We start from the raw sequence: 24606 nt of genomic DNA, 5'->3' as shown, positions 1-24606 counted from the left end.
TTTCACTCTCAGTGGCTCTTTCAGGCAACCTCCCAAAAAAAAAGAAAAGCTCATTTCTCAGATAACGTGCATGACACACTCACACCAGCCTACCCCATTTCATACCACAACCCCCTTAGTCCAAGACATTCAGGCAGGGACAGGCAATCCAGTCCAAGATTTTTTCTGCTCTAATCAGCTCAGGCTTTGAGAATCTCCTGGTGGATTTGAGCCTGTGTTCAGTAGCTCATTGACTGCTGTTTTAATACTGAAGCCTTTCCAACCCAGCTGCAGTAATTACCCCCACGGAGAATGAGGAATCTCAGTTATAAACTAGCTGGCAATCTTGCAAGAATATGTCTCCTAGAGGACTTCAGGATATTTCTCTCTGAAGTTAACCCTGTTAAATCATTCCTAAGCTGTCTTCAAGTAAAGAATGAACCCTGAGAATAACCCTTGCTTTGGTTTTAAATACTCTCTTTTCCCTTTGCAAGTCAGATGATCTTCAGAGCCTTCAAATCTATCAAAGCTCTTTCAGTTAAATAATCCCTATTTCTCCTGCAATGGTGCAAACATTCAACAGGAAAGCTTAGGAGAGACATTAAGAGCTGGTAGAGTCTTAAGTCAAAGCTTAACACAGCTTGTACAGAGAAAATCCAGTTATACTCAGCCAGACAGGATACTTTCACTCAGTTTATATCAGAGGAGTTTTTTTGCAGAGCAAATATTACATCAAAGCCTTGGCCAGCAGATCCAGATTCAGCTCTTGGTATCCATGTTCAGCTAAACTTTGTGAGTAGAAATGGCACTGAGCTGTGGGGCTTCTCTGCTTCACCTGCATAAATCCAGTCTGGCTCAGAAGTGGCTGTGACCCATCAGATGACAACCTCAAAGTAGCTCTGGGGAAGTGTGATGCCTAAAGAGCGAGGGCATCCAGGGACTAAAGCCATGATAATGCTAAAACTAATACCCTTCTTGTCCCTCAGAGGGGAGCAGAGATGGGTGAGGAGCACAAACCTGTGATGATCCAAGTCCTGCAGTCCTGGAGGCAGCTCTGTTCAGGGAGCACTGATTCCTCCCTGGCTAGCAAGAGGTGGTGCCACCCAAACCACGTTTGGGTGCTTCCTCTGCAGAAGCAGAGCTTTTGGAGGCAGACACTGCTCAGAAATGTTCACCTGACCAACTTGCTGAGGAGATGCAGGTCATAAAAGACAGGTAATGCAGGCATTCCTTCTGCAGTGATACATACTAATGACCTTATAAAGCCTTTTTTGCTTTGAACAAGTAACTGAAAGTTCAACAGTGTGTCACCTAATCCCCTTGCTGCGTCCTTGCACCTATAAACTCAACTAGGCTGGGAAAGAGCCCTAAGCACTCTGGGCAGCCTTCACCTGGAGACACTGGGGGTTCCAGAGATACCCAAGGAGAGAGAGGCTGCACAGCAGAGGGTTTCATCACCACAGACCCCCACAAAGAAAGAGCTGGAGATAAAATGGCTTCTTACTACTCAGGCTGCCTTTAAATCCAGTCGTGGTGAGTTTGAACACTGATGTTTTCAGATTACCATAGAAAGAAACAGAAGCAATTTTAAATTGCTCTTTTTGTATTTCTCTGAGTGAAAAAAAAAAAAGTATCTTTCAAAACATATCATTTAGTCACTGCTAGGGCAAATTCACTAACATTTAGACCAGGTAATTTTACTGTGTAATGGGGAGGTACTGTTATTGTCTTTCCCAATATACTTTCTTAAGCTCAGTCCCACAGCATCCTCCACAGCCTCCCTCTCTGAATTTGGACACTCTTGTATAAACTTGTTTGTTTTTCCCACTGGTGGACTCCACAGGGAGCCATGGATGTGATGAGCATTAGCAGCACTTGTGGGGCAGCTGAGGGATGAGGGGCCTCAGGGCCACCCATGCTTCTCATAGACCAAATTCAGACCTGTCAGGAAGTCTGAAGACTTTTCCAAGGCAACAGAACTTATCAAACCACAGAGAAGTGGTTGATAGAAAAACTTCCTGAAAGACAATTAAACTCTTGCTTTGTGGGGTGTCCAGCAGCAGTTATCAAAGCTCTGTAGCAGGCAGTGCTGCTGGGACTGAACTGGGGAGATAAGTCACCAAATCAGCTCCTGTTAATTATCTCGGCCCTGCAGTCGTTCTTTGCCAAAATCAGGAAGGTTTCATTCAATGTGCCAAAAGACCCTTTCTATGTCAAACAACATCTATCCTGACCTAAAGGGATGGTGGGAAGGGAAATAAATTTTTCAATTAAAAAATAATCATAAAAAAGATTCATATAGACAAAGCAAAACACCTTCTGTATGAATTGAGCAGTTCCTAAGAGACATCTTGGAGCAGCAAAGGAGTTGGGCAAACTTTAATAAGGGAATTCTTCAGAGACTAGAGCTTTGCTTTAGTTGCTGGCTGCCTGCTGAGGAGAGAAAACACTACAGAAATGAAATATGATCTTGCATCCTTGTGGCATTCACAGTTCTTTCCCTTACCCATGTGAGTAACCCTTCCTTATGTAAGGAGTTGCATTTAATGGTTACCTGCCCAGCAGTGCTTCACCACAGGTGGCATTGCTGCACTCTTTGACCTGGCACACACCGCCTGGGAGCTATAACCAAACTACTTATTTTTCCCTAAGATTTGGAGGATATAACTAACTTAGGGCACTTGCTCATGGCATTAGAAATTTCATGTAAGTCAGAGTTTTGAGACAAGGCCCTGCACCCTCTCCCTGCTCACCCGTGTGCTTTGCAGCCCCTCCGGCACAGCCTGTCCTCCCAGAGCCAGTCTGCATCTGGAGAAGGGTGTCACCCAGCCAGCCCATGCCCGTGCAGAGTGCCCCCCTCAATGCAGCCTGTTCCTACCTGTCCCCTGCCAGGGCAGAACTGAGACCAAAGTACCCAAAGTACCCAGCCCCGAGGAGCAGCTCGGTGTGGATAGAAATCCCCATCAGCCCATTTCCCCCAGCCTTCCTCCTGATACAGTAACGCAATTTGGCCTTTTTTCCTTTTTTTCTTTCTTTTTTTTTTTTTTTTTTTTTTTACTTATTTAAGCATCTTGACTAAAATAATTAAAGGGGAAAAGCATTCCCCAAATAAAAATATCAACATCTGAGCTTCGCCACTTTAATCTGTGCTCCTCTGACAGCTGAACCCCTCCTATTAGCACTGTGCCAGTGATTTTGTTCCCTGAGTAGCTGATTATAGAGTAATTACAACCTTCCCTGGGCTGATGATTTTTTTCTGTTTGTTTCGATTTCAACTTCCACAAATGGTGGGAAGTCCCTTTTTTGTTCCTGCCTTACTCTGCCGTGGTCTGCGTGTTCCCAATCCCGGATTTTTCCCCCCTGGTGAAGGGAGGGCTGGATAACACTTAAGTGTAATTCCTGCCCCCGTCACGTGTAATTTGGTGCTGAATGAGTAAATGAATGAGTAAATGTTCCTGTAATTTCAGAGAGCAGCTGTCTCCCGTCTGGATGGCGGCAGGGTGATACCGTTACCTGTTTGTCTCCTGGAGGGAGAAGCAGCGCTGGCAAGCCCCTGCCCATCGCTGTTTATGTGCAGGGAGTTAATACCCCAGCATTACAGTGCCCCTTGGTGAAACTATAATTAGGCAACGGTTTTATTTTACTGCCTGTGAACACTCCCTGACAGCACAGCCACTGGGTGCTTTCCAAACTGCTACAGCTTCAGGTCCCAACCTGAAATTCTCATTTAGAGGAGGACTTTTACTGCAGCTAATCCCTCAAGTACCTCTCCGGGGGTGCTGGGGCGTGGGGCTGGACTGGGCAGGGTTGGCAAAGGGCAGGGTGAGCCTCTGCTCTGTGCTGTGTGATGGCAGGACAGGGCACAGAGGGACACGGTGATGCTGCTGGGCCCAGCAGGCAGGGCAGGGCTGCAGTGCCCCGCAGCAGGGGCTGAGCAGGCTGCTGGCCCTGGGAGCCAGAGGTGCTGCTGAGTGCTGGCATGGGCATGGCAGCTCCACCAGAGGAGCGGCTGAACAGCAATGCTCTTTTTGTCAGGGGAGCTATTTTAAACCCTCTGCTTTGTGGGGAGCCCTTTTGGCTCCCAGCTCTGTCTGAGGCAGAGGGGTAGAAGGTGTTGGAAGGCAGAACATCAGAGCAGCGCTACAGGAGGACAAAGACAGTCTGTCTGCCAAAGCACAGGCTTGCACAGGACTGAGAGGCACACACACACTTGCTCATCTGGGACTAAGGGAACAAACATACCCAAGGCTTCCATAGTTACCTGAGAGCTACTGTCATCAAGGCATTGCTTTGGAGTTTTCTTCTCCTTCCAACCCCAAATACTCATCCTGCTCCACAATCCCCATGCAAACCATGGAAACATGCATGGCCCAGGAGGGCATCAGCTCACAAGGACCTAATAAAACAAACATTTCTTCAAACCACCGCTTTTAGGACTGCTCAGATGACAGGCAAAGGAGCAGAGTATAAGCAATCAGGGCAAAGATTTATTGGCAAGAAGAGTCACCAAATCTTTTGTCTACAGTGATAGGGAAGAGGAAAGCCAAGAGCAAGGCAGGGACAGACCCTGGAACTGCAGGCAACCCTGTGGTCACAGGGGCTGCCCAGCCTTGTTGAAGTACCTCTGCCTCCTTAGTGGGACTCATCTCACCAACTGGGCACCTTCCAGTCACTGGCCAGGGCCTGGAAGTCTCTCATGGCCAGGAACAAGGGCTGGGAAGTTTGAGGGGAAGGGCAGAACTGAGCCCTTGAGTGCTGGATGGCTGCCGTGCCACAGCGCTGCCTGAGGAGCCCAGGACCCCTCTGCCAGGGGGTGCCCAGGCTGTGGGACATCTGCTTTCCCCTGGCACACATGGCAGGGGGGTTGGAACTAAATGATCCTTTAAGTCCCTTCCCAAACCATTCTACAATTCTGTTGCAGTCCAGATTCAGACACATCAAGCAATTAGAGAGAGTCCAAAGGAGGGCAACAAGGATGGTGCAGGGCCTTGAGGGGAAGCCATGTGAGGAGTGCCTGAGGTCACTTAGGTCACTTGGTCTGTTCAGTCTGGAGGAGACTGAAGGGAGATCCCATTGCAGTTACAATTTCTTTGTGATGGGAAGAAGAGGGACAGGCACTGATCTGTTCTCTGGTGACCAGTGACAGGACATGAGGGAATGGCCTGACGTTGTGTCAGGGGAGGTTTAGGCTGGATATTAGGAAAAAGTTCTTCACTCAGAGGGTGGTTGGTCCCTGGGACAGGCTCCCCAGGGCAGTGGTCACAGCACCAAACCTGACAAAGTTTAAGAAGCTTTTGGACAATGCTCTCAGGCACGGTGTGACTTTTGGGGCTGTCCTGTGCAGGGCCAGGAACTGGACTCGATCATTGTGGGTCCCTTATAACCCAGCTTATTCTGTGATTCTGTGACCTCATGGCAAGCCAATTCCCAGCTTTCAAAAGCCTGTCAGATTGTATTTCCTTCACACATTCACTCAGCAGTGACTTACATTTCTGACATATGGACAACATGCTTGGCTGTCCCAATGAAGTATGTCTCTGCCTTCCCATCTTCAGCAGAAACTGCAGGCGTTTCCAGTGCACGGCAGAGCTGCAGCAACTTCTGCCTAAACTAACATTTCATTTCCTTGCTACAGCTCACTTCTATTGTCATCACTTTCATGCCTCGAATTAACTTGCATCTGTTTCGTGTTTGAAGTTTGTAACACTTGCCCACTTTGGCTACAGTAGTTTATAACCCAACACTAAACATATGTTTATGTTTACTGCACACTAGCTCTGAATCCTTTGACTTAGCATTGTATCAGTTCCTTATACCACTAATGGAGAACCTCTGAGACAGGGCTGAAGCTTAAGTGGCAATAAATTGGGGAATCATTTGGAGGTGGTTGAAGAGAGGTGGTGGCCAGTGAGGATACGCCTGGCCTGACATCCAGAAATGCTGAGCTCTTGCCACCCACCCTGTAACCACTGGGATTTTTAGCACCTCCAAACATGAAACCACAACAGCTTTCAGCAAAACTGTCATCTGGATCTTAAAGAAAAGACTAAAATCATTTTTCATCGTTGTTCCAGAAGCCTTCAGCACATCCCACCTACCTGTAACTAAGCCCCCATTGTCTTTGCAATAAGGCTAATGAGATCTTCAAAAGGATTTCAGAAGGCCAGGAGGGAGAGGGGGCTGTATAATGTACTACATTACACATATATAGCATATTGCTAAGCGGTACTTAACACCTGCCCTAGCTGTTAGGTGACAGGCTGGTGTTCTGGCACCAGCTGAGGTGAATTTTAATGTCCAGTTGGCCATTCAGACCAGTTTTACACCCATTAGCATCGGTGAAGCTGCTTCTGTTTTCCACCAGACATGGTAATGATGCCAACATCTGGGTGAAGTAAGCACACCGCCTCCTCATAGCCAGAGCCATTAAGGTGGTGCCTAGACAAATGTGTTTATTTTTCATGCAGATAACAGGATGCTCCTTAGAGCTAATAAGTATGTACTTTCCCTTGCATTGCTATTATCTCCCTCATTGAGAACTGTAATTAACATCATTGATCATTTGGGTCGTTTGCCTTCTAATCTTTTTTTTATACTATGGTGGACTGAAACTGCAATGTGCATTATGTCAATATAGGAAAAGTTATGTTTGATCTCTGCCTTTACACTGGTCTGGTCTGCCTGGGAGCTGCACTGTTCCTGTGACACACCACAATATTTTCCTCGGTACCTCCAATTTAAAAGGGACAACCATATATTTTCCGTGCAACAAAAGTACCCTTGCTCATAACACTATCACCAAACACCTGAATTAGTTGCTTCTGCTTTGCTCATCGCTTCTTGTGGGGATAGACAGCCACACTCTGGGGTGGTTCTTGGAGCAAGTTTCTATCACCAAACCACAGGGCACATGGCATGCAAATACTGCTGGGCGCCCAGAGGTGAAAGGACCTTCCCCTCACTCTCTCTGCACAGGCACCATTCTCAAGAGGTTGCTTCAGACAGGACAATTCCTGCAAGAATGTGATCTCCATCTGACAATTGAAAATATCAAGCCTTCCTGTTGTTGCCTGCATAGAGTGAGGATTAAATAAAGCCACAGCCATGACGTACAAGGACATGCTCTCTCACACAGTCTGAGATGGAGAAATGGATGCTGTCTTGCTGGTCATTGTCACAAAGCTGGTTTGCAGCAACAGATATCTGCCCAAGCATCTCCAGGGCTGCTGTTCCTCCTGTTCAGGAGAAAGCATCAGTTAACAGCCATCTATGGTCATTTGTTTTATTCAGACAGCAAGAGCTACACAAATAATAGATTAACAATAATAAAATTTGCGCAGTAAATTGGCCTGGAAAGTAAAATCTTCTGCACGGCTTTTAATTTTTTTCTGACTTCCAAATACTCACAGAAGTGTGAGCACACACTGAGAGGCACACTGTGAAGAAAGTCTGCTTTCCAAAGAGTCTCTGAGGAGAAAAGCCATTCCAGGGATGGGAGCCATTGCAGGACCCCAATATCCTGGAATTGTGGCTGGAAGGGGTGACAGCTCCCTCAACATCCCCCTGAAGACAGGGCCATCATGAGAGTCCAGCCAAGGCAGTCACAGCATCACCCTGACCAAGGACAATCCATCCCAAAGCCACTAAGCTCTGCTTCCCCTCTGTGCCTGGCTGTATGTGCCTCACACGAGGGCTGCTTTCCAGCAAGAAGCAAGCTGGAAGAGAGTCACCCCAGTTTCTGTTACATCTACCTGCATGGCTTCCTAACCTATTAGAAATCTGGAATGGGAAAAACTTCTTATTCCTTTTGGTTTGCTTTTCTCTCATCTTGTTGGCTAGGAAATGCCCAGACTCTTCCCTAATTTGGCATTAATTCAATGCACCTATTCTCAAACCTTCAGAGCAGAGAAGAATCCATTAAGCTCATTTCCATTCGTTCTAGCAACAAATCAGTATATGGAGACATGAAGAAAATAATTTTGAACTACTTTTTCCATTATCTAGTTCTCACTTCCTGCCATTTCCCATTTGCCTAGCCTGGCTTCTTTATTCTCCCTGTGTCTAGCCCATAGCAATTATCTCAATATCTAGGAAAAAGCATTAGGTTTTAAGATCTCAGGCTCCCTTTTGACAAAGGCTTTGCAATCCGGAGACACTAAGGGGAGAGGATTAAACTTCCATCTGTTTGCCTTGAGGGGGCAAAGCAGAGAAATACAAGAGAGGTTTCAGGAGATGCTTGACATTGCACACTCACTAGGCAGGGAAGTCTCAGGTAAGATGTGTTTGCTTGGGAGTCAGCCCAGTCACCAACTGGAATAGGTTCTTAAAAATTCACTTTATGCACAGCAGACTAGAAAGATTCCTTCTCCAGAGTGTCTGATTGCCTCCCTAGACCTGTGCCATCTGCAGCTGCAATTTTTCGGACAGCAGGGAGGAGGAAGTGGCTCAATCCTGCACTCTGCTGAAGCTGGAACAGAAACACCAATGTGGCTACACCCAGAGGGAGCAGAGAAATCCACAGAGGAGCAATCCTGTCCCTTTGTAGGGGTGATCATCCCTGGCACAGACAGGGCAGTGGGTGGTAGGACCAACATCTGCAGCACCCCAGTCCTGGGGCCACAGTCCAAGGAGAGGGTGCAGGAGCCATCGCAGTCTGGCTCCTCCACCCTGAGCTGGCTCTGGCCTTTCTGGGGACAAAGCTGAATGTGGCTGTGACTCAGCAGCCTCCTCTCCCTCACCAGTGGCTGGTGACTAATTGTATTTAGTCCCTTTCTTCATTCTTGTTTTGGGGAGAACAAACACAAACAGACTCAGCAGTAATTGTTGCTATGTCTCTGCTGTTTCCTCCTCTGGCCGAGCAGGGGTTTTCCCACACACTCATAATTTTACAGCAGCATTTTAAGTACTTTTTCTTATTTTTAAGAAATAGTGTGAACATTTCTTGACTGGTAGGAAAAGAAGGAAGGAAACTTCAAAGAATCATTTCTGATTTTGTGCAGACTCTGGGGGAAAAGTTTCTCTAACCTGTCTGCAGAAGAGGGCTGGTCTGCTCCAGGCAGAGAGTTTTGCCACAACACAAAGCAGATTGCTTACCAGCATCCTGGAGAAGTCCACATCAGCCCTGGAAAGATCAGTTGTAAGCATGACTTCTCCAAGGACATGGCCCAGAAACACGGGGCCCCTGGGAACATGTCTCCTGTTTGATGATCTCTCCTGAGATGATCTCCATCAATCACCTCAGAGGCTGATCTGGAACTGTGGCTGCTGCCACACATCCTGGCCTGGGAAGTGCATACCTACAGACCCGTGGCTTCTCACACATGCTTGTGCATATAAAGGTATCACTGCACATAGTGATACTGTATTTGGGATCCCATTCCCACACCCATATTTGGTGGGAATCTGCAGCTCATATCTGGAATGGACCTGAAAAGTTCTTGGGAGCTTCTTCTTCCTAGCTGAAGAACACATAGATTGGCCAGAGAAAGCAGGGAGAAGAGCAAAGAATGAGTGTGTGGTTAGCTGGACAGGGCACTCCACTCAGGTTCTATTGGATGTATTGCTAATTATACAAAAATATTTAACAATTATAATTTATTTACTACCAATATAAAAAATTAATTACATAATCCTCATCCTCAGCCAGAAGACTAAGATAATTTTATTTATAAATTTTATAAACATATTTTTCTGTAATTTAGAATTTGTTTAACCCAAAGCTCACCAAATCAGATGCTTTCCTGAGAGACAGGAGAGCTTTGGTCCAGCTTTCACTTATGCAATGCCCAGAGGACTGTTTAGTGACAGCAATGACAGTGACAGTGCCCCTGCAAGGCAATGTGACCCAGGCTGGCCCCAAGCACAGACTGCCAGCCTTTGCAGCCTGCAGTTAGGTGTTAAATTCGAGGTGTGGGGTTGTCTCTGTGCTCTCTCTGCAAGCTGGCCTGTTGAAGGAGCAGATCTCTTGCTGCCAGACACCTCCTGTGCTGTGCACCCAGCGGCTCCCAGCGCTGCTGGCTCTGGTGGAGGATTTGCCCCACTCTGGGAGCTGTGAGCTTTGGGGTGATGCCTGGTGCAGTGCCCATGAAACACATCACCATGAGCCCCAAACTCACCTGGTCCACATGTCGTGTAATGCAGCAGCAGCAAAGAGCTGTATGCAATTGAGTTCAGCCCCACACGCTTCCTCCTGCTGGCTGCAGCCATCCCATCAGATCTTTGCCCAGTGCATCCACAGGCTGCAGCAAAAGCCTCCATATGCCATGGGAACACTGAAGGCTAAAAGCCAGCCCATCCATGTTCTATTACAGTGCTGCGATAAGTTCATGTGTTGCTATTTCTGCTAATTTTGTATAGCATACATGGATATTTTCAGGGGAGAAAATAGGTTTTTGCATGCTCTGGTCTTCCCTTTGTGCCAAATTCTTCTGCCTTGGTCTGGGCAAAAGCTACCAGTGACTTTTGCTGTCTGTACTCCACATCCTGTTCTGAAACCCCATATTTCACTGCTGTTCAACTGTACCAGACTTTTAGACAGCTGTTGGCAAAACACAGCAAAAATAAAGGAAAAATGGATTTAGTATCTATGAATCCAGGTGGGCAACTGAGGAAAATGTCTGGCTGTGGAAGGAACCAGTGAGATAAGATACTCAAGTGAAGACTGGAAATTACCCCTGCATATTGTATTTCTGATTCATTTTCACTCAATAATATATGCAGCAGACCCCTGTAATCTTGCTGTTGGATGTTTTTATGCACTGTGACAAAAAACCACTGACAGCATCCCCAGCTGTGATCAAGCAGATACCTGTCCATCTGTCCTGCAGCAGCACTTTCCTCAGGAAGAGACAACTCACAAACCCCAATACTGGCAACTACACTTACAAATTTCTCCCATGCAATGAAATACTCTGGAAACTATTTGTGAGCAAACAGTTCCCAGGATATTTCATTACTCATTACAAATTTGCAAATTGCTCACGAATGATCAAATATTAATGTGTAGCTAGGGTGCAGCCCCAGAAGGGATCCACCACTCTGATAAGGATTAGCCGTGTCCAGCAGGCACCGCTGGCTGCTGTACTCCTACAGGACGACTCCTGCAGACTCATCCATTGCCACTGTGAAACAGGGAATGCCCCTGAATGCTGGCTGTGTATAGAGGATGACTGGGGCACCATAACCTGCTGGCTCAGACGCTCATAGGGAAAGTGGAGCGCTCCCCACGTGTGCAGGGCTCCGTACAAAGGGCTGCTGGAGCCCTCGGGGCAGCGCTGCGCTGGCTCCAGCACGTGTGCAGCCCCGAGGTGGAGCAGACTGTTTTTCTGATACCATGTACATAACACTCCACCCAAGCCTCCCTGTGTAAATAAAAAATAAAGTCAAATCATGTCAGTAAAGAGCGGATTACACTGGTCACTGGGAGTGCTCGTGTATGTTCAGCCATAATCTATGATAAGGTGCTCGCCATAAAATTCCTCCTGGAGCCTGCAGCTCTCCTGGGAGCTGCGAGATGCCAGCAGAACCACCAGGGTTCTGCGTCACACAGTGGGGGCAGCAAGGGGGCACTGAAGAATGGCTCAGAGACCCAGAAGGCTGCACAAGTCCCTGGGGCCATGGGGGTCCCTCTCCCTTGCAGGAGAAGGGCAGGAGCGCCAATTGCCACCAGCAGATATAAGGAGACAAAGTTCAGTTCAAAGAGGTAAAGGGTAACAACCTTTCTACAGACAAAATTATCCTGCAGTCAGTAAAGCACAGCAGTAATCAGGACAGATAACAGAGCGAGTAATGAAGGCAGAGATTACAAAACTTCACAACCAGTCCATCCCATAGCAAAAAGCTGCTGTAAAGCAATTTTAACCCAGCCTATAAACACAATTAGAAACATTATGCTTTGGTACAAGATGTTTTTTAAAACAAAAAACATATGGCAAGTTTCATTTGCATTATGATAAATGAATGTCTGAGCAGGTCCCAAATTCGGTGCATTTTTTACAAACAACAACAAAAAAATTATTTCTGTCATCTGTTGATGCAGAAAAAGAAAGCGTGTCCAGCTTCTGATATAAAAGCTTCACAAAAAAATCACTTACAAGAGTGTGTTTTGTACTTTTTATTTCTGTCCCATCCTGAGAGCAGACTGCTAGTCAGTGGAGGCAGGCAGAGCCTGGCTCTACCCACCCACCTGGGATCCATCGAGAGGGAACCACTGTGCTATCTGCTCTCCCACTCCTGAACAGTCAGGTGGAATTGGATTGGAAGAAACATAATTGTGGCTGTCCCCTAGAGTCCCCCAGGGGAAAAAAAATCAAATAAGGGAAAGGTTATTGTGGACTGATAACAGCTAGGGAGGCTGGGAATGGAACCTGTTGCCAGGGAGAGTTTGCTCCAGCGCAGGCAGGGCGCCCTGCACCTCCAGCCCTGTGAAGAGAGCAGGGAAAGGCATCCAGGGGAGGGAGAGCCGGAGCCAGGACGTGAGATGAAGAGCTGCAGAGAGATTGCAGCCAGCAAGAGCGGGACCCAGATGGTTTGAGGGGGGAGATTGTATAAGGAGGTTTTGTGAAAAAACCATTGCATGCATTCATGTAATTAAAACCCTGACCATCATGCATTGTATGGGACAGAGGGGGATGGTGCTGAGAGCACAGCTTTGGGCACTGGGTAGACTTAGACAGCAGGTCTGCTGCAGGCTTGCACTCGTGATTTCTTGTGTGCAAAAGCATAGAAGGTTTTAGGTGATGGAAACCTCCCTACACTGCCTGCAGAAAGGGCAGCTGCAGCCTAGGACAAGGCTCTAGAGCCAGGTGAGCCCTGGCAAACACACATCCACACTAATTTGGCCCCTGAATTGTGTCCAGCATGGGCTTTTTCTCCCCCATCACTAGCCACAGCCAGGCCAGCCGGGTCACTGCTCAAGGGAGAACACCGACCAGAGGGCCACCAGCGAGTGACAGTGACCCCACGCTGGCATTAGCGCTCAATCCCCCTCCGTGCTTCAGCCAAGCAAATGCCACGGCCAGGAGGGACTCCCCCTGAGCCTGCTGCAGCTCCTCCTCAACAATGAGCCCACTGCAAGAGCAGGTACCCAGCCCAGAGCTCAACAAAACCCTGCCAGCAGCAGGGACAAAACAGCCCCTGGGACCGGAATGAATTATGCACAACCTTAAGTATTTGCAGGATAGAGGCCTTAGCTCACTGGGTTAAAACACCAGAACAATATAAAACACCTCTAACTCTGGAACCCACTGCACTTCATAAAAATGCCTGGGACCCTGCTGGAGCTAAGCCATTGTCGATAGCCATAAAAAATTGGTTAATAAATCTTCTTCCACTGATGAAATAGCTACTTCACAGCCAGAACCCAACAAATTGAGCATTTCAAAGCAACCTGCTTGACACAAGCCCTGATTTGCACACCAATACAAGCATCCCCAGCCTGGGCAGGACCCTGAGTCTGCTCTGTTCCTCCCTGCCTATTGTCACAGCCAAGTGCCAGGAGGAGATTTAGTGCATCAATATTTTCCTCCCGAGCGATAAGAAGGGGATTTATATCTGCAAACCGCAGGCCTTTGGAGTGAAAAAGTCCCAAAAGCAGAGACCAGCCTGGCACTCAGCATCCACACTGGCTACACCACTGCCACTGCCAGGGTGCCCCCCAGAGCCTCTCCCAGAAAGATGCTAGCTCATCATAGTGCCTACTTTAGTTCATCAGAGTGTTTACCTTTTTGTTTTGCTTGGAAAATATATAAAAATTAATGTTAAGAGAAAGGCAAGTGTTCAGCACCTTGCTGCTCCAAAGACACAGTCCTGAAATTTTAACCTAATAGGTAAAAAAGCAATGACAGGAGAGGTTCCATTCTTAACATGCTGACACCACTCAGTATTTTTTAAACACAGCCTATAGCCAAGAGGAGTGACACAATGCATTTCACTCAAACAATACATTTCCCAACTGCACAGCCGTTGATCTATTGAAGCAGCGTGATAACTAGAAAGAGGAAAATACTCTAACATTTCAGTTTTAATAACACACTTCTTTAAAAATTGAGTCACCCTATGTTCATGCCAGTGTGGGTTTTTATGAAGTCAGGGCTGACTTGTTCTCTTCCTTTCTGCCTACAGGGAAAAGAGCAGGGCTCGGTTGGAAGGCAGGACCTGCTTCCAAGGCAGAAATATTTATTCAGTGAAAACTTGCATTTAAATATTGATGTTTCAACAGAACTTACTATTTGCTTAACCAAATGTTATAGATTTGCCTAGACAATCACAATGGGGAAATTTTAGGCCCTTTTGGCAACACTGAATGATTTAGAAACAGTGATGAGCAAATCCTAAATTTTTCAAATCCATGTGATTTGTGGCTCAGATTTCATGATAAATTGTTAGGATTTGGGTTTGCAAGACAGGTGTTTGGCATTTCTAACTCCCGGCTCCCTTTAGGAGACATCAAACCAAGCATTAAACTCCTGCGGTCTTGAAAGTTCAAGTCAAGGTGGTTTTTGTTTTGCTTTTCCCCCTGAAGGTCAGCTCAGGATTGAATCCTTTTGTCAAGGTTGGCTGGAGAGCAGAAGGCTCTGTTAATCTGCAGGCGCTGCGGCTCCCTCCTGGCTTCCTTCCCTTGCAGTTTGTTTTACTTCAGGATTCACCCCCTGGGATTGTAAAGGCTGCAGATGAGGGTTAGAGGTGAAACAAAGAAAATGAGGTTGGGTGTTTATTTAGAGGGAGACAGAATTCATAATGTCGGAGACACTGGGCCCCTCCCAAGAGATAATCGTAATTTACCAGCACCTCTCCACCACTTGTTTTTCCCCAGAAATAAAACACAGTGACAGATCCAAAATACTACTTCCCCAAGTAGCTCCTAGAACCAAAACAAGGAAGAGGTTTTTCTTCTGCAAAGTGACCAGACACTGGAACAATACAAATATGCTTCCAGTGATCTCCATGTGGGAAAGTAACTGAAAAAAGAAATAAAGGCAACTTTGACTCCTTCAGAGACTTTATTTTTTCATTCACTCAGCTTGTGCCTGATGTTTTTTTCTTGGTAGATTGTCTTCTTATCGCTCCCCCTTTTTCATGAGAAGGCCAAATTTTGCTGCCATTTATTGACTGTGGAACCCCACTGACTGGTAGCTAAGGCACCTCCCATCTCACACAGGCAGCCTGGTGATATATTTCCCCTTCTTCATACCTTGCTTTAATCATCACAAGAGGAGCAAGAGAAGGTGCAGATGCATCCATTACACCTAAGAAAAAAATCTTGCTCTTTTCCCAGGCTTTTTTTGGTGTTTGGCCTCCAGGGCATCATCCATTTGCAATGAGATCCCGGGATTTACAACAGAACAAGTGGTTGTACAACAAAAACTGGATTCCGGGGTCCTGATAAGAGAAGACAAGCGTCCTGCGAGCAGAGCCTGACCAGTCACCCCACGGCTAATCCGGCTGAATCCGCTGACGTCAGGGGTTTTATGCTTAACACACACCGGGGTGAAAAATGAGAGTCGCGCTCAGCGCCGGCAGCGCAGCCCCGGCGCTCGGCTACCAGAAGTGGCTGCTTACTTTCAAGCTCTCCGCACAGCCTGTAATCACTCAATATTGAAACCAGATTTACAAGCTCTTTAGAGGAGAAGTTTGTGATTTCCAAAGCAGACGCATTTGGTATTTCAGAGAAAGGTCAAGCCCCCTGTGGAGTAAGGGGTTTTTAATAGAATCAGTTCAGCAGGAGTTAAGAGGAGACATAGCAACCCAGCGGCTCGCAAAGCCAGGAGCGGCAGAGACACAAGAAAAGCTACAGCCATTATTGTTTTGAGGAAAGAATCAGAGAAAGAGAGAGGCACGGGGTATGCCAAACTAAATCTTGGACATTTGATTTCATTTATTCCAATCTGAGAGACTTTCTCAGTTGGAAATAGAGGGCTGTCCTTTCGCTCCCAGGCTTGCAAGGGTTTCAAAGAAAGGAGTGCTTGTTATTGTCTGCAGGGGAAACCTGAGAGTGCTTAGCACAATGGCAAATCCAGGCTCTTAACTCAGATGCATTTAAATGGATAGCCTTCGATTACTGTCTCACCTCTTCAGCCTCCAGCCCCTGGCCAGGCTCTTCAGCTATTAATACGTGCTCCCTGCCTCACTAGGTTGGGTGAAGTGGTGGTCTAGGACTGCTTTGCTTCATGCTGGTACGGCGCCCAGCAGCCGGGAAGCCCAGGGAACATCACTAAGGTCCCTCCTTGTCACAGGAGTTTCTAAATAGCGCTGGGGCCTGCAGGCTATATTCGCAGCCGCTGCAGAAATACCGGCGATGGAGCTGGCTACTGCTGGCTCCAACGCCCTTTGGACTCTGCAGTCAGTGGTTTCAGTGAAAAGATTTGGGGCTCGTTCCGTAACTCACATAGCTGCTGCCAGACAAACACCAGAGCTCATAACACAATTTCCCGAGTATAGAGGCTTAAATATAAATTGGAAATCCAGATTTCATACGGTCCTGGTTTTGGCTGGGATAGAGTTAATTTTCTTCTTAAAAGAAAGCTTAGAAGACTCATAGCCCAGAAACTCCTATGCCATATCAGCTACCACGTAAACTCTAAGTACCGCAGCAGGTAACAGAACCCCAGGAGATGGCAGCTGCTAACCCCAGCCCCAGCGCTCTGCGGCCCTGCTGCCATGACTGCAGGGGATGGCAAACAAGCTCTTCTTTAAAACATCTCCGCAGCAAGGGGCCAATTAGAGCATCCAGGTCTTACTAGCCTTTTAATGGCAAGCATAAATAGGCCCTTCTGTATTCAAATCAGCAGCAAATGAGTAGTGAAGGTCACAGGATGCTTAAATGACTATACAACATGCTCCCTCTGATCGCTGGAGAAGGCACTTAAAAGGTTTAGCCATTAGATTTTCTAACTTGTCTAGTCACAGTAACTATTGGTGCAGCTACAGACGGTATTTCAGGTTTGTCTCTTTCAGCATCAAATTCCCAGTCAGCCATTCCCAAAAAAAAAATACACTTGGCAGAGCAGACAACTGCCCTAGATTTTCAGATCAGTGCAAAGGAAGGGCAGAGCTCTTATAGGAAAGCAGCACTTTGAAAGGTCAGCCAGAAGACCACAGGCCAGATTCCAAGAGAAGTTTTGGCCACGTAATTTCTTAAACTTCAGCAGCACAAAGGGGTAGAAATCAGATATAATTCTCTGCCTTAAAAGCAACTCTCCAGGCACGCTGAAGTAGTAAGAAGGGTCAGCAGCTTGAGGTACACAGATGAAACTAATCCTTCTAAACTGCACTTTGATATTGCAAACATGGGCACAGTGGGACCCTGGCAGTTCCAAGGCTCTTACTGCACTTGGCCCATGTGAGTGTTTACCTGTAGAGGTAAATTTGCAATTTCAGTACCTCTGTTTGCACAGCCAAGTGACCACCTTATCTCCAACAAGAACCCTACCACATCGTTTAAGTGTACTTTTAGGAACGTGAGCCTGTGACTTAAGAGGGGCAGTTTTCCTTGCTTACATCCCTTTGCATTTCAGCACATCCCAAAGCAATCTACCACAGCACACGGGATCAGAGCATTGCTGCAAGGCTATTGTAACCCCACGAGTGTGACATCCCCTTCTCACTGCTGGCAACAATAGCACCTCAACTTCACAGCCAGAACAGGAGGCAGATGCATTTCTAAGGCTTCTTAAGCATAGATGAATACTAGACTCATGCCAGGTTTTGTCTTCTGAAGCAGCATTTTGGCTGCTTCTTTCACCATGATGTGGCTTCAGCCTTTTAAGCAAGTATACTTTAATTATTGCAAAGTCTAATATAGCAAGAAAAATAAATACAATAAATTCCTTGAATAATCCAGAGGTTGTTTGTTTTTAGCAACTAAGCATTGAATATATGAAATGATAAAGTGCTGCCAACTAGCAGAAGGAGTAAGAAGCAACTAAGTGCACAAATATTGGCCAGGAAGAAAAGCCACCTATGCAAGAACAACATAAAGGAGGAGCCAAAGATTAAAGTAGTGTTGTTTCTTTAGTCCCACACAAAACTAGGAGCATATGATACTTAGTTACATGATAGAAAAGCAAGGCAGATGCTTTCCACTGTGCCCAGAGGGGTTATAAACAGAAAAAACAAACCACCAAACCTAATAGGTAGTGCGGTTTTGGGGTTTCCCTCTCCTCCCCAAAAAAATGTTGGGTGTAAAAGGTACAAAAGGAAAACAGATCATAGAAACAAGAATTGTGAGACAAGCAAGGAAAAACAGTTATAAAGAAGTAGGAGTCACTTTCTCACACATTTTGCACAGAGGAAGTCTTTTTTCATTAACAGAGGAAGAAAGTTATCACACAAAGCTCTGGAAGAATTCACTGAGGTTATGAACAAAATGTAACAGCCAAGAACCAAGGATGTGAGTTCACTGTTACCTGAAGTATAAAACAAAGGTGCCACCTTTGTTCTCAAATAACCACCTAAAATCCTTTGCAGAGTATGAAAAGAATCTGCTTTCAGAATCTAATTGTTATGCATGGCGGTACCGGTACCGTGTACACCTTGATTTGTTTTCTACTGTCATCCACAAGAAAACTCATTTTCCAAAACAGAAATCAGAAGCAAGTTTCAGAGAAAATATATATATTTTAAAAAAATCTTTACAATAAGTCAAGAAACATAGGAGCTTGCATACAGTTTATTATAATAACTCAGTTCTCAGCTCCCTACAGTTCAGATAACCCTGGTGACAGTGTTTACAACTTCTAACTTTTGCTTTCACAACTCTGAAGCAAACAATACATTTGAGTGTATTTTACTCTGTGCAAATAAGACAACTTTTGGAATCCTTCAGAAGAAATATCCAAGATTCTGTTTGCAGAGGTCCTTTGTTTCTCAAAGATGATTTATGAGAGTTTTTGTTTTAAGATAAAGTGCTCCTGTCCAGCAGAACCCAAAAGCCTTCAAGAGTTCAGAGAGTAAGTTTAGCTCAGATTAAAAAATAATTGGTCATACAAATTCCAGCTTCCCATGTCCGCTGTACATTCCCCAGTGGACTAGTGAAAGAATTTTATCATTGCTGAGGTCTGAATGTCTCATTTTATCACAGGTCATGCAGCAGTTCTCGTGACCAGTCACAGGCACCATGCATTCCAAGTCCAATTTTGCCACCTGCCCTTTTTTCGAATGATGTCCATGAAAACTGTAGTGCAAACGAGAGAGCATTTGCTGTCGCTGATCTTGCAGTCTCTTGTTTTCACTCCTGAGCATCCTCAAGGCCAGCATGATAAGGAGCACCAAGATTAGCCCACCAGCTATTGGAACTGCAATTACAGCTGCCCTGAACCATAACTCTTTCGAGGAAGTCAATTCTTGCACCTTGGTGATGAGATTCCTGCTGCTGTCGTGTTGATATCTGCTCCCTTGTCCTGCGAAGGGGAAAGATGTGAAGCTTATTTCAGGATTTATATATACACTGATTTACGTATAAGCACCTCCCTTAAATCCCACACTGACAAGTTTAAGGAGCAACTGCTACACACTGCAGTATCTACAGAAAATACCCCTGTAAAGAAAAAATTAGTTTCTAAATCTGCTTATAACATGGAATTTCTTACCCTAATAGCCAGTCTAACTAGGAACAACACTGCCACTGACTCTTAGACATCATGTCAAGATGGCAAGAGAAACTTCCAATATTAATGCAGACAAAAAAACCTAAGTGGCTGAGATGTTCTCCCGCATCCAGCCACCTGCTTCTCCCTCTGGTGTCTCTACTTACATTAACAACTAAATCAATAACAGCAGATGTACAAGGTTTTGACTGTGGCTGGCCTGATGGCCAGAAGAGGGGTTTCACTGAAGCTTTATTGCCCTACCTGAAGCATCGCCCCTGGGAGGAGACAAAACGTCATGTAGTCCTCTGTAATTGCACATATCTTCATGACAGCATTCCAATGTGGACATGGTGGTGGTGCCAGAGTGGTTTTGTGCTTGTTTGGCTTGGCAGATCTCAGCTGTGCTTGCAATAGAGTCCAAGCAGCCATGAGTAAGTGGGGAATGTGTATTCTGAGGATCAAGCAGTCTGGAGAAGCAGGCACTAAGCTCAGATTTGCACATATAGCCAGTTGCAACACAGTGTGCAGCATCACAGTAGCATCTGATTTCACCTAAAAAACAAAAATTGTGCAAGGAAGGTAAGAATTTGGTCCTCTATTTACACCTCACCATATATCCTTATTAGCCACACGCATCACACAAACTCGGTGCCAGTTTTGAGATACTTCTTTAGGCTGTAGAGCCACAAGAGCTGGGGTTGTTCCCTTCCCATCACTGTACAGCGCCTACCTCGCTGAAACCTTAATCCTTGTAAAGGCCTTGGGGCACTTGCTTTAATGACTAGTACTATAGTCCTTTGAATTAAAGCAAGAGCATTTCACTAAAACAGGGACTGGGGGAGGGTTGGGGAGGGAAGATCACAGTGGCTTTTTTTTTTTCCCAAGGTAAATAACTAACAAGACCATTTTATAGCTACTTCCACTCGCTGTCAGCAGTTGCATTTAACCACATTTAAAGTGAAATACCAGTTCTAAAAGCAACATACACTTTCAGTCCTAGATGAAAGTCACATCTATGTTTTTAACCATTACTCCAGGAACAGCATTCTATTTTTATAAAAGTAATGTTTTTTTTTTTAATTGCACATAAGCACACAACAAAAATACCAGGCTTAAATATTTATGTGACAAATGAAAAAGAAAAACTCTGAACTGCTGAATTGTTTATTACCTCTCAATACTGCCCCAAAATTTAAAAGGTTTAACTAACACCTTATAAAGCTATTAGGTAGAACCATTACCATCTAAGTCTCTCTGTCAGGAAGGTTCTACTGTGCAGAACTGAGCAACTATTTCTAATTTCTACAGAGAGAAAATCTTTAACTAGTTCTTCATGCAAAAAGACTTTTTAATATTATAGAACAAAAAAGTTCCAGCTTATAATTATTCTGCTCACCAGAGACAATGACTCTCAACTCAAATGTGAAGTTTTTTAATGGAGTGAAACTGCAAGGCTAAAGGCTCCCCGTTGGCTCTCCCCAGTTTCACATGCAATCCAATATGCAGTAGAAAAGAGGAAACACTTAAGACTGAAAATCCTCTACCGGCTCTATGAAAAATATCAGGAAACCTCAAAAATTTCTGAAGGAAGTGATAAAAAAAGTTCCCTTCATAAAATTCTTCATTTTGTGCTCTCCAAACTGCTCTGGTATGAATTAAACATGTCCTGTGCTGTAGCAAAAACTTACTCTTTCCAGGCAAGTTGCAACTCAAACATAATTCAATGTGCCATCCCGCCAAGTTTTAAGAGGAAGCCAGATTTTGGAGACATCCTTGGAAGAATGGACTTAAAACTACTTCTGGTGTGCCTACTGTACTTGCCACTACAGTAGCACCAAGGCTTTCAAAGCTGACTGAATAGTCAGATGTCTTCCTCCTACAGTCTGCACTTCAAAAAAAATCAATCTACAGGCTTTTCTGCTGCCACCCCTTCTTATGATGTTACCTACTACCTATATAAAAAAAAAAGCCAACTGTTCTGCAAGATGTTAAAAAAATCATCCCAAACAAGTTACCTTCCCCTCGTCAGGCTACCTTAATACTTTCCCCAAAATGTTACTGCAGGCTCCAGGCCTTGAAGTTCCCGCTGCTCTTTAATAACTCTGCTTAATAGAAGCCAAATGATGGAGTGTCTCACTGTCTCCAGTCCAATTCCCTTGGGGTTTCAGACCAAGCAACCTAATTTTTCATGAATTCACACTCACTGTCATCCACCATGTCACAGAAAAAAAGACTCAGTCATTTTCTAAGCATTCTATATGAGGTCTCCCCCCTACCCCTCTGAAAAAAATAGTTTTCATAATTTTTGCACTGTTAAATTTAAGATGCAAACATGGCACAGTACCAGAGCTGACAGTTCTTTCATGAGTCTCAGCACGGTACAGAAATAAAGAGAAACAATACACATGCCTTCATTTCAACTGCTTATACAATCACGTTCAAAAATCCATATTTTATTGCCTTAAGACAATCTTACAAACAAAATCTGACAGGCTAGTCATCAGGTTAATTCAACTGCTTTTTAATTAAAGCCACGTTTTCAGTGAAACAAAATGGACTTTGTATTACTGTATTTCTGTCAATTCATAAAGTTTCTTCCTGTGCTATGCAAAAGGCCAGAAAGGGTATTTAGTATTTTGAAACAGTGAACAATGCCCTTCTGTTCCCTCCTCTTTCTTGTTACTGTATGTAGCTATTAAAGAAAAATGTCTGCTTTTAGTCAAGATGGCTACAGGAGAGACTGTAGGCTCCTCTTAAAGCTTTTGAAGTCAACAGCAGCCAGAAGTCTGTGATCCCCTAATTATATCATTATCAGGCACATAGTTTCAGTATCTGCGACTTCACATCACTCAGTCACTCCCTGTTCTGCCCGCTTTGATGGGGCCAGCAGGCTCCCCCCTGCACGCTGCAAGGCTGTTATTTAGGGTTAATTACAGCCTTCCCTCCAAAATAAATAAATACCGTCGCACATCACCACCACGCTAACTTATCCTTTACCCTCCTCCCCGGAGCACGACGATTACCGGCAGCCAGCGGGTCGCCTCTGCCCCCGAGGGCGCTCCCCGGGCGGCCAGACCACAGACCACAGCCCCCAGAGCCCCCGCTCCCCGCGGGCGGGGACAGCGCCGGGCGCGGCTGTCCCGCCGGGACACGGCGGGGCCGTGACTGCCCGGCACCGGCGGCCAGGTGGGAGGGGAGGGACAGAGGGGCGGGAGGGACAGGCCGGGCGGCTCCGCCGCCGACACCGCTCGGCGCGGGGTCCCGAGACAGCGCCGGGCCCGGCCGCCGTCGGGCGGCAGCCCCCGGGCACCCCACTGCCTCCGGCCCGGCCCCGCGGACCGCGAGCCCCGCAGGCGCCCCGCCGCAGCCCTCACCTCTGGTGAGCAGGACGGCCATGGCGCAGAGCTCCAGTTGCAGCCAGATGAAGATGTAGCTGGAATGGCGATCCATTTACCCGGCGCCGCTCCCCACAGCCCGCAGCGCAGGCACGGCCGAGCCGCCGTCGCCCGCCCCTGCCCGCCGGAGCGCCGAAAAGCCGCTCGCCCGCGGGCAGAGCCGTGGTGCGGCCACCGCTGCTGCTGCGGCGGCGACGGGCCAGAGGGACGGCCGCGGCTCTCCGCCCTTCCCTCGCAGCTCCGCCGCGGCCGCAGGAGCAGCACCAGGAGCGGCGGCGCGCTGGCGGTGCCCGGCGGGCGCTGTCTCACTGACACGGCGGCGGCGGCGGCGCCCGCCCCGTAAATACGGCCGGCGCCGGGCGCGACTGGGCCACGCCCCGCCGCCTCCTGACCCGCCCCGCCTCCCCATTGGCTGCTCCCGCCGGGACTGGGCGGAGACCCGTTCCGCCCCGCCCCCTCCCGGCCTGAGCCCCACACGCGGCGCCCCCGGGCGGCGGCGCCGGTCGGGCCGGGAGTGGGCCGGGCTTTGCTTGCTGCGATGGGCTCTGAGCGCCGGGAGCGGGCCGGGCTCTGCGCTCGGCGATGGGCTCTGCTTTCGGCGATGGGCTCTGCTTTCGGCGATGGGCTCTGCTTTCGGCGATGGGCTCTGAGCGCCGGGAGCGGGCCGGGCTCTGCGCTCGGCGATGGGCTCTGAGCGCCGGGAGCCCCGGAGACCTTCCGGCAGAGCGGCCGCTGGCGGCACCGAGCGCCCTCGCTCCCTGCCTTAGGTGGTTCGGGGCTCTCCGGGGCCGGGGGAACGGGCTCCGCCGGGTCCCCGAGATAATTTCCTACGGAGGCAGCAGCGGGGTTCCACTAAAAAACATCGTGACGTGACTGCGAGTTCGGCGGAGCCGCGATGGATGGATGGATGGATGGATGGATGGATGGATGGATGGATGGATGGATGGATGGATGGATGGATGGAAGGAAGGATGGATGGATGGGCGGGCTGTCCTCAGCCCGGTGACAGGCAGCGCCGGCGCGGAACGAGGCGGTGTGCGAGCCCTCCCGCCCGCGGCCGCTGTCCCGGCGCTGCCGCCAGCCCTGCCTGTCCCGCAGGGCTGCACGAGGGTGCAGAGAGATTTCCCGAGCGGGAACAGCGGCAGTTCCACTGGGCTTTTTTCCCAAGGTTATGGAAACCCTGCGCCTGGGCTTGGCGCACCGCGGAGCCGGCAGCCGTCGGCTGGAAGCGCGCTGCAGCTGGGCTGTCCATCCCCGGTGTCCCGGCCCGGGGTCGACCCTGCGGGTCAGGGGCTCCTGCACCTCGCACTCAGCCCTGCAGGGTCTCACCCGCTGCTGTCACATCCACGCAGCAAGGGCAGGCCCGTGGTGCAGAGCTATTAGCGAATATACCCTGTAGTAACTATTCTCCTTCCAGTATTTCGTTTCCAAGAACAGCTGTTGGGGATGGAAGCACTAGCTGGTGTTCTACCACTGAGCTCCGATACAGCCCCTGTGGGTCCTGTTTAGCTTGGACAGTTTTCCTTCAGGTGTTGGTCCTGAAAAAAATGTGCCCCTTAGTTAAAATTTCTTTGCTAACTTAGTTTTCTTCTTTCTTTGTTCATTACGTTTTATAAGCCTTGATTTCTACAGCACAAACTGTTTCC

The 24606-nt window shown here is 47.4% G+C and overlaps 1 protein-coding gene across 1 annotated transcript; it reads right to left on the bottom strand.

The window, feature by feature from the left end:
* Window positions 1-18658: 18658 nt before the first annotated feature.
* On the bottom strand, window positions 18659-23240 carry BAMBI (BMP and activin membrane bound inhibitor). Its single transcript, XM_084203525.1, has 3 exons — window positions 22940-23240; window positions 19827-20117; window positions 18659-19376 (listed from the first exon to the last, which is right to left on the bottom strand). Exons 1-3 carry the CDS (start codon window positions 23013-23015, stop codon window positions 18958-18960), a joined length of 786 nt encoding a protein of 261 aa, XP_084059651.1. The 5' UTR covers window positions 23016-23240; the 3' UTR covers window positions 18659-18957.
* Between the last annotated feature and the right edge of the window lie 1366 nt (window positions 23241-24606).

Source organism: Fringilla coelebs, assembly GCF_963513975.1.
Source record: "Fringilla coelebs genome assembly, chromosome: 1".
Lineage (NCBI taxonomy): Eukaryota > Metazoa > Chordata > Aves > Passeriformes > Fringillidae > Fringilla > Fringilla coelebs.
Note: the sequence above shows the minus strand (reverse complement) of the source record. Positions and strands in the feature narration are given on the sequence as shown.